The 11,105-nt window shown below is 33.9% G+C and overlaps 1 protein-coding gene across 1 annotated transcript; it reads left to right on the forward strand.

Annotated features, from left to right (window-relative positions):
• The first annotated feature begins 32 nt into the window (after nt 1–32).
• LOC110453662 (UPF0472 protein C16orf72-like) lies at nt 33–10,451 on the forward strand. Its single transcript, XM_021502710.1, has 4 exons — nt 33–358; nt 4,179–4,250; nt 4,915–5,226; nt 6,052–10,451. Exons 1-4 carry the CDS (start codon nt 163–165, stop codon nt 6,270–6,272), a joined length of 801 nt encoding a protein of 266 aa, XP_021358385.1. The 5' UTR covers nt 33–162; the 3' UTR covers nt 6,273–10,451.
• The last annotated feature ends 654 nt before the right edge of the window (nt 10,452–11,105 follow it).

An 11,105-nucleotide genomic window follows, 5' to 3' on the forward strand; every position in this document is an offset into this window, starting at 1 on the left:
TCAATCAGCCACTTTTTAATTAGTGCGCATGCTCAAACCAATACTTCCGTCGTACGGTGATAGGAAAGTTTAGCAGTTGTGCAAAAAAAAGAGGGATTATTCATGCTGATGTGTGGTTTATATTCACCTTTGTTGCTTTAACTTTGATACTTAGTATTCAATATGGCCCACGAAGAAGATAATGGCGCCGAACAATCATCAGAACATTGGTTTAATAGCTTTGAAGAGGAGTGTTTGGAAGAACTCGATGTAGAACCCAATATGGCGGAAACCCTTCAAGCACAGAGGGAATACGCAACACAAAAACTTTTTTTTCACTTCCAAAATTCTGCAACTTCTATAGCACAATTATACAAAGGTACTGAAAACGATTCATGTTTACAATATGTGATCACATTATTGTTCTTGTTATAGCAATATGGTTCGTGCAAATGTTTCAGTTTTGTTTTCCCGAAGTGCGTAATTTCATGATTTTCGAGAGACTGACCAAGGCGAATGAATTGCAGCTGATCGCGGCAGTCTTGACACTCACTGTAGAAATAAATGAAACGAAAAATACTTAGTGTGTGATCTATTTTCTAATATTTGGAATAACATATCAATATGTATTTAACTTTAAAAAAATAGCTTTGTCCTAAGCTTATTCTAATTTCTGAAAAATATTGGGTGTGGCATTTTTAATATGAATTAAATATGTAACTTCAGCATTTATGAATTTGATTCAAAAATCTGCTTAAACGATGTCAGAAATTTAGCATGGCAAAATTTAAAAAGGTGCCAAAAGCTTGTAACCTGATTTCCAATACCTGAAATATTCCTATAATTGAAGAGAATAGAAGAAAACAATGATGTGTGTATATATGTAAATAAGACAATGATGTACAACTTTTTTAAGAAATATTATAAATATAAATATGCGCAAACCCAAGTTCTTAAAAAAGGAAGAAACAAAAGGATGTTCTCACTAGCTAGCTGTGGCTATCTAATAACCAGAAAGACCGTGCGAACTGATTTCCCAGATGTTAATTTACAAATTTTCAAGGTTCTTAAATATGGCCAAATAAATTGCTTTTACTCCCATCATAATTGATGTAATTGTTAGTGGCAGATGTAAAAACAAGGTTCAGTTACGACAGTTAGGCTACCTGAAACACCCATATTTTTATACTTTTGATCTTACCAAAAAGCATGGTCACTGTACAGACTGCTAAAACTTGCCATAAAAAAAATCTTGGGCTCCAGAACTCTGATCCTTAGCCTGTTTATTGTCAGCAATCTAATGCTCTATAAAACACAGGGATTTGCTGCTGAATGGAATAATCCTGCATATGGAAATTATATTAAATTATAAACTGTACATGTAAACAATGTTTTTTAAATTTAAAGCATTAAAAACAAAAAAAAGGGTAATTCTTTAAACATTCAATTAAATGATAAAATGAGGTATGAGGGGTTGTGCCTACCATTAGCCTGTTAAACAATCAACAGTATCAATTAAATACCTCTTTCTACAAATTAATGTCTTCCTAAATCAACTTGTTTCAAAAACATATGTTCATGACTTTCTGTATTTTTAGCTCACATGGTGAGCTTATGCCATAATGCAGCATCCGGCCAAGTAGATTTTGACTAAATTAGGTTTGGAGCATCCTTAGACCAAGGGGACTTTTAATTTTGTAAAAACGGTGGGTGGGGGCCAAATTATGGAAATAGAGGTAAAACCTTCAAAATCTTTCTTCTACCGAAGGGATTTTCTTCTAATTTAATCTGGATCATTCTTGGGCCAAGTGGACACAATTTGTATAAACGGTAGGGTGTGGCCACCCTTGGGGCAGGGGGGGTGGCGAATAGGGAAAATAAAGGTAAAACCTTTAAAATCCTTCTTCTACAGTAGGGGTTAAGACATTTAATCCTAAATAAGTCAGGAGCATCCTTGTGCCAAGGGGACTCAATTTTGTATAATCAGTGAGTGTGGCCCTGAGGCAGAGGGTCTTTTTTAGTGAAATAGAGCAAATTCTACTGTAGGAACAACAGGATTTTTGTCCATATTTGGTATGAAGCACCCTTTGGTGAAGGGGAACCAACATTGTATAAATGATTGGTCAGCTGACCCCCCTGGGGGTAGAGAGGCGGGCCCAATAACGAATTTAGAGGAATAGCTTTAATATCCATTTTTTTTCGTATTTTGACCAAATTTGAAAAGTAGCATCCTATGGGGAAGGGAAATCAATTTTGTATAAACAGTGGGTGTGGCCCCCTTGGGGCCCGAGGGGTAGGGCCAATAGGGTTAATTTAGCAAATTCTTCTTCTGTAGGAATGACAGGATTTTGTCTATTTGGTCTTAAAGCATCCTTTGGTGAAGTTGGACTATATTTTGTATAAACGTTGGGTCTGACCACCTTCGGCAGGGGGGCGGGCCTAATAGTGGAAACATGGCAAATTCTTCAAAATACTTCTTCTTCTGTAGGAATGAAAGGATTTTGTCCAAATTTGGCAGGAAGCACCCTTGGGTGAAGGGAACTAATTTTGTATAAACTGGGTTTTAATCCCCTGGGGCAGAGAGGCAGGGCCAAATAGGGAAAATAGAAAAATAGGTTTAAAATCCTTTTTCTTTTTCTGTAGGAATGACAGGATTATGTCCATATTTGGTCTAAAGCATCCTTGGGTGAAGGGGAACTTATTTCGTATCAACGATGGGTCTGACCCCCCTGTGGGCAGAGGGGCAGGGCCCAATTGTGGAAACAAAGCAAATGATCAAAATCCTCCTTTTCCTGTAGGATGACCGGATTTTGTCCAATTGCATATAAATATAACCCCCGACTAACCATGTAAATAATACATGTACAGCAATGTCTGGCTATTTCAACTTAATTTTGCTAACATTTCCAGGTGAGCGATACAGGCCCTCTGGGCCTCTTGTATCTCTTCCAGCATGAAACAAAAACAGCTTGACTGAATTAATGGTAAATTTGAAACTGGAATGCATATTACATAAAAAGCAAATATGCCTAAAAATGAATGACAGAAATGTGTATGATGAGGGATTTTTTTTTTAGTTCAAGTACTAGATTGAATGGCTTGGAAATATTTAATATAAAAAATCCCAGTTATGCTATAACAGATAAGAAAAGATTGTTCAAAATACTATAATTTTTTCATAATGCTTAAGACAATAATGCTATTCGGTAATAAGCATAAATAAACAACAAACCTGCTTGGGGTCTCGTTGAATAATTTGGGATACCACTGAATGAATAGCAAAAACTACAAACTATCTTGTTTGTAAATCTGTATCAACTTGTATATATATAATAGTGAATCATTTCAAAATAAAATTGTTGTGTAAAGTATTATGTTAAAGGGAGTGCCTAGCTTATTTCATGGTTTGTTATAAAAGTTTTGAATGGCTTATACACTTGTAAAAACACTTGTATTTATAACACCTCCAGTAGCTAATAGGCCAAAGTCATGCTTCTCTGCTATTCTGGTATCTCGTTTAGTGGACAATCATGATGAGGTTTGGACAAGATTAATAAAGAAAATATGTTATTTGGTATTTGCCAAACACGGATTTATAATAGAATAGACAATGAGGTACTTTTGGTTCTGAAGTCATTCATCTACAAAACAGGTACATTGTAGATAACACAATACTCATTCAATAGAAATACTATATATGGTAAGGATCATTATACAGTATAAAAATATTCTTCATGTGGCAATAGGGTGGTGTGGGCTCAAAAATTTACAAATAAATGGGGAAAGTGGGGGGAAAATTGTTGTATTTACCTGAGTAATACAATTATCTTGCAAGTTACCTTTAGCTATGGAATTTCTATTGCATCATACTCTAATTATTAAATTGTGTTAAAAAAAAGAGATTGAAATCAGGCATGCAACCTTCCTGTCAGTGTGGTTTTTAATCAATTGTGACCGAAGTGGGGAAAACAAGAAACAGAATTTTGTTGACAAATTTGATGAAATAACAAAATCATGAAGATGTACATGTACAAAAAATCACATCACTTGCCCCACAGCTAATTTCTTATTTTCATTACCTTTGATACAGTTTTTATTAGTTCTTCTTCCTATTAGTTATGGGATACCCATCCCCTCTATTACTGTTATACCACTGTTGTTGTTGTTTTTTTAAAATATTTTTGACCTTTCTGTTTCAGATCGACACAGTGGGCTTTCATTGTTTATACCCTTTCAGAATGCTGCTGCATCTGTAACTAGTCTATATAAAGGTAATGTCTTTGTGTATATAATGCATAGTCAATGTTTTAGCTTTGTAATTTATGAAGAGTTGAAGATGCTACATGCAGATTTTTTTATACATGTGTGGCGGGTTGTTATTTCCCCAAAGGAAGTAGGAGTCAAATCTGATTCATACATTTCTTATTCCGATTCCTCAACCAAATCTGACTTCAACTTTGACACAACAGCTGATTCTTATAACATGCTTCTTACATGGTTCTCTGAGAATCTATGATCCCTCTCATCTTGATGCAGAACTGGCATGGCCCACTGTCTAGTAAATGGCATGTATAATTAAGATGGCTTCCTTCATCTGTCACTTGAACAGGTTTCTCCTTTTCCAACACTTGGATGTGTAGCATGATCTGTGATTGTTGCATATTTATGACCAGGTATTAAAGTGAATTCAAATTGATTTGTTAATGTCACCATCAGGCGAGTAAAGTTTACATTCATGTCTGTAACCCATGATTGATAGATAGGTACATGTATGGTAGCAAAGTGTTGGAAAAGGAGAAACCTGTTCAACTTTTCAACATCATTTATCTGTCTGTGGGCTAATAATCTTTAAATACAAAGAAACTGTACAATCCTGATTTCAAAATTGAAAATTGGCTTTTTCGAAGACTAAAATGTTTCAACATTTTATTACAGATAGTGTAGATTCCTTAAGACGATGTGTAGATGTTGGTGTTCAAAGAGGTAGACAGCACAGAACAAAGGACATTGTTGCATGGGCAAAGAAGAAGCGAAGGCATATACGTAGAGAAGACTTGCTTGCCTTTCTTTGTGGAAAGTCTCCTCCCACTAGAAATCGTTTGTCTGGTCCACTAGTTCGCCATACCTCCTCTTCCCGACTTAGTGGCTTGGAGAGGTCTCATTCCCCACGGGTACCTGGCACAGAAGGATGTGAGCCACCAGCAGAGCCAGATCTACAAGCATTTAGAGAAGCCATTGCCATTCAAGGTAAACTGCCATAAATCACCAGAAACATTGGGAAAGTAGTCACTTTTACTGGTACTGTAATCTTATTGAACACCAGTTTTTAATGTTATTGTCAGGCCCCACTGTACTGAATGAAAGTTTTAAGATTAATCCCGATTGGTTTTAAACTCATCTGTCCTATGAATCCAGTGTCGAGAACCAACATCCAATAAGTGTAGAGAAATCTTATATTGTTCTAGGTTTCAGGAGGGTACCTAGTGGTATACAGAAGCCAACTTACAGGAAAATCTATTCCTGAATCCAGGTTTCCATAAATGTATTGGTGCTGACTATTTTCAATGTACTAGGCAGGCTGTTGTCCGAGTAAAACCTTCATACACAATATCTATGATGTAGAATAAGGTCATAGATATTGAGTAATGTTTCAAGTTACATGACTTTCATTGTTACTCCACTATCATCATGTAGCAGTCACCAAAATGCTGATCTGTGATGACAGCCTGCCTATACTAGTGGACTGAAACTTATCAGCAACAATACAGCTACTGAAACTTATCAGCTGTATGCAAACCTGGATTCAGGAGTTGCTTCTCTTTTTTATTTGATCATATATATGCCCTATGTTACATACATGGAGTGCAGTTTCAACTGGTGGCAATAAGGTAACATGGCATTGACTATAAGGTTGTGCTAGGACATAAACAGATTTTGCTTGTATGCATGAGACCGTATCTGGTTGTCTTGCTGTGGTTTTTAGTGTTGGCTACATATATAATGTGTATATTATGATTTTCTTAAGCAAGTGATAAGAGGAGTTATTTCATTACTGTAAACCTTTCTTTACAGGACTAAATGGTGCAATGTCAAACATCAGTGTGGACTACAATAGACCTCATGGTACACCTAGTACACAACTGCCTCGAAATAACAATATGGAGGAACTGAATCGCTTTATAATGGATGAAATTTCCCAAAATTACGATTCTTCACGAAAGAGGACATCCTCTCCTGATGTGCTAATGGACTCGCCATCCCGTAAAAGGAGTCGATTCAGCTGGAGGGATTAAGTGGGGGAAAATGCGCAATTTCCAATTTAAAGGAAACTCATTAGCAGATAATCTATTTAGAAACACAACTACTGTACTGTGAATGGGGATGTATCATTTCATCAAAACATTAAATGACTTGTCTATGTTATTTTTTTCTATGCTGAATTAAATTCATCCTGTCTATTTACTATGAAGCACCATTCAATTTTCAGTCAAATTTCCTGATAAATTTTGATACATGATATTCTTTTTCTTTTAATATCTTAAACATTCTTTGAATACTCTAAGCAATTTTGTAATAACATTTGGGTCATTTAAGACTTGTTGCCAAAAACTTTTCAAATCTACTCTCACTATTTTTTTTAAAGCAGTTTAAGCATAATTACTGAACCATTATAAAGGCTTTTTTGATACAGTCTAGAGGGAAAAAATATTTTTTACTCAAACAAGTGACTTTAAGTAAAAATCATTGAACCTTGACATTGTCATGAGTTTATGGGGAAAGGAATCCATATCTGTAGCTGAAACTGATTTAAAAATATTTTATCTTTTGTATAACAAGGGTTTTCACCATGTTTTCACAACCGATTTTAAGTTTTTAGAAGTAACTTGTTTTCAGTCTAAATGTGGCATATTAATTAAGTCAGATGTGATTTTATATATGCCTCAATCAGTTGGAACTGAAAGAAAATTATCAAGATTTTTTTTTATTTCACTTTAGAATATTTTCGTCCTACCATTATGACACACCTTTATAGATTAACACTTGAAGATATTGTGTTACCTAGATTAACAGTCAGTCATCGCCCACAGTCAAATATCTCTCAAAATAATTTGTTGTTTTGCTTTGTGAGTGAAATGTTTGCAGGTACATACAGATTTCATTTTAATAATATATATCCCCATTCCCATTCACATTTAAACCTACACAATGTAAGGTTGAGTTTGTTAGGAGGAGAGAATAATAATGTCTGTGATGTATATTTTATTCTGTATGTAACGCACAGCTAGTGTTCCTTTATACAGAGTCTGCCAAATATACCGTTTGATTTGTATTGCTGCATATAAAGAAAGAGCTAAAAAGTCTTTAAATTTTTTACGTATATATATATTTAACTCTGTATAGGAAAAGATTGTACCATGGGTTTACTGTGTAAACATAATCACATTAGATTGGTGCCACTGATGTGGCTTGTCCTCCGTACTGAGGTGAAAGATCGGATTGCATGCAACTGTGTGTGTGTGCGTGTTTTGTTTTACGTGATATATCTGATGTAGTAAAGCTGGTCAGACATGTTGTTATGGAATTCCATTTCTGAGTGTTATATCTTTAAATACATTGTAATTATCTGTTGTAAGTCATTGTTATAAAATATGTGGATGAAATAAAATAACAGTAATATCATTGAATTTTAGCATGTTTACAACTTTGAATTCTGATGGTGTAGAGTTAACATTATTATCTCCCATCCAGAAGCACTTTTTATGATAATTGTTTCTGGGTTAATTCTCCTGGGATGAAGGTTCAAAGAGATTGACTATGACAGTTGTTATGGCTGGAGATACAGGTATATTTTTTTTACCTGGTACTTGTCAGTTTAACTCCATGTACATTGATTTCCATGTAATTTAATTTGTATAGTCTTCTGATTCTTCAACAGAATAGGTGATTGTCTCTTCCTAATTTTGATTTTTTTCTTCTTCAGGATGAATTAATGATGCAGTGTATTTATAATTAGTGACCGTAAAACAAGCAAATAATGTTTTCAGCACTTTCATTTTATGGTTTTAAGATAAAATACAGACTTCATGTATCCAAAATTTAGTACTAAGTTTTGTCTTGAGAATGTTATTGACTCGATAAAGATCAGTTAATTTTAATATCTTTCCCCCCATTCTGTGCATGTGCATATTTGTAAAATATTTATGTGTTTTATTCAGTAAAAGGTTTTTTTGTTGATTCTTACTTGCATAATATGTACCTCTTTAGTTTATTCAGTTTGATGGAATAGAACAGGCAAGCAAAATATTTTGATACTGAACATCATTTTTCATTGTCAAAATGAACGAAATGAAGAGGGATCTTTATTGCCACAGGAAAGTCAGCTTTTTGTTTAAACAGTCTACACACACAAAACACAAACTTTTGGTTTTAGCTAAGGTTTTCATGGTGGTCTGTCCATGCAGGTTTTATATCGGGGCCAGTCAAGATTTGCAATTATTTTAAAATCTGCCTGCATCTGGTATTGTACAGAATTTTAAGAAATCATTTTGGTACCAAATTTATGTCAAAAAAGCTGCGCATGAACAGTTTGATCCTGCATGCCATCAATTTTAGACATGCACTTTTCAAAATTGAATTAAACGAAAGAAAATATTATTATAAGAATTAATAGTATCGTTATTATCGTGTATATTTTTATCTGGTCGTGCACAGTGATAGTGTAAACACTCCTCTATTGAGGTAGATTTACTCCGATATGATTATCTGTAGGTTTCTTTAAAATAGAATAAAAACATAAACTTTAATATATTGAATAATTGATAATAATATATAAAAAATGCTAAGAAATATATGCAATTGACAAGGACAATTTTGTGCAAAAGAGATCTTTGAAAAATACCCTTGTTGGCTAAACTTAAAAAATTACAAAAACTTAACAAAAATTGAAATATCCGAAATAGCTTCACCCACAATTCTTGTAAGTGGGTTTGTACTTTACAACATATTATATTATTTACAAATGTTTCTAGGCAATTCTGATTTGTGTTAGCAGATGATGTGTTACTCAATGGAATACTGTTCATCACTATATTTTTTGCACCTTACTTGACAACTTGGTCCGAATGTTTTATTTGCAGACACTGGAAATTGTGATTGAGCGGATCGTATTTCAGTTGTGATAGTTATTAATCTATCGAATAAATATTTGCAGAAGTTTAAAAATTTCAAAAAAAAAATGTAACCTACAAGTCTCCTCACAAACTAACTGGAAAATAGTCTCGTGAAAAGCAATTGATTTTACATTTTTGAGGGTGACTATTCTGAGGACTCGTAAGTTCAGATGGCATTAAGTAAAAGCACACAAAATGAAATATTGGTTTCGTCATTAAAGGTTTCTATTTCTTCAATCCAAGCTATACCACTGTAAAGCAATTATCTCGAGACATGTACTTACTTTGTACTTTCCTTACCTTATAAGGAGAAACAATTACAACTGGAAAAAAAATCTTGATAATATCTATTGAGCAGATCAAAATATTTATTCTTATTCATTCTGCTTATTTACATTCTTGTGAATTATACCTTTGAAGCACAGTTGTGGAAGATAAGTATTCAAGGAAGTTGATAAGGGTCTTCAATCCATCGCATCTTAAATATTTGTTTATATTTTCACTTCAGCATCTCCATCCCAAGTCCAACATCTTTTCTTCTCAAGGTTTGAGCAAGTTCTTTAAACTCAATTAATTTTGATAAAAATATTGTAATTATAGGAAAATTCTTTGGTATTTGAGACATTGTTGGTATATGCTAACTGATGAAATAGTCGTTTCTGATTAACATGAAAGTTAAAGATAACTTTATTTGTTGGAATGGCTTCAATGTCGTGAGGTACTAGGAGAAATGCGAGATAACATATGTGCAAGTTAATTCTAGATTATTCAAGTATGAGTTATTTATTTAAAAAATTGCTGACTTGCATCATTGATTTACTACAAGGCTTTTTGTGTGTGTTGTTTTTAAATTGCTACAGAGGTGAAGTGTAGTATACGGTATTCACAACACTGGCTATATTATATTGTTAGTTTGTTTGGTTAACATGAGCATCAGGCAGATAGTATAAGGTAAAGAAAGGTGTGTGATGGTGAATGAAAGAAAGAAGAAGGCTAAGGAAGGACTGTGTGATGGTGAATGAAAGAAAGAAGAAGGCTAAAGAAGGACTGTGTGATGGTGAATGAGGACTAAAGGAAAAGTATGGACTCTTTGTGAATGGAGTATAATTGTTTGTTTATTTAGTAAACATGATCAGTTCTGTTTTGTACTGAACAGGCTATGTTTATGGTGTAAATGATCTTAGGTTATCATTGGGTTCAGAGTAAGATATTATTTTGGTTGGAGATGAGTACCCTCTGTGTATTCATTCATGAAAGGATACATAAACTGTATTCTGTGGTAATAAATGATTGTAGATGTCATTTGTGTTATTTTATTTATAAAAGGGTTGTTTATAATAACTAGAGCAAAAAGTGCCCTCTAGGTTTAAAAAAGGGGGCATTTGCCATCAAGAGCCACCAATATGAATGTTTGAATTCTAACATTAGGGACATACATTTTTTAAGCATCAAAGTAATGATACTTCATCATTATCATGTACCTCTTGTTCAACTTATTCATTCTATATTAGGCCAAATTCAATGAATTTTAAAAGAATCTATAGGAAATACCTGCAGAAAGACTTTAATGTGGTTTGAAAAATGGGATAAGGGAGGGAATTCCTATTCCAGGATGTTCTTTTGGGGCAAAAAAAACAACATGACAAAGGTAATGATTTTGATTTTTCAGCAGACTAAGCATTCCAATGGGAACATGTACAGACTGCCATCATCTGGCAGATTGGTTTTCATATAAAGAACATATTGATGGATGATGTTTGACAGATGCCTGCTACAAGTACTTCTTTGAGCCAGATGAGCTTCAAATAAGGAAACAAATAACAAATCACATATTCATATGGTTTATTAGACAATGTGATACCATCAAATATCTCAAGACACTTCACATTCTATGCAAAGTTCGAAAGTGCCAAACTTATTTTTATACTGATCATAGCAATGAACTTCAATGTACAC

This window comes from Mizuhopecten yessoensis, unplaced genomic scaffold, assembly GCF_002113885.1.
Source record: "Mizuhopecten yessoensis strain PY_sf001 unplaced genomic scaffold, ASM211388v2 scaffold7479, whole genome shotgun sequence".
In the NCBI taxonomy this organism is placed as follows: Eukaryota; Metazoa; Mollusca; class Bivalvia; order Pectinida; family Pectinidae; genus Mizuhopecten; species Mizuhopecten yessoensis.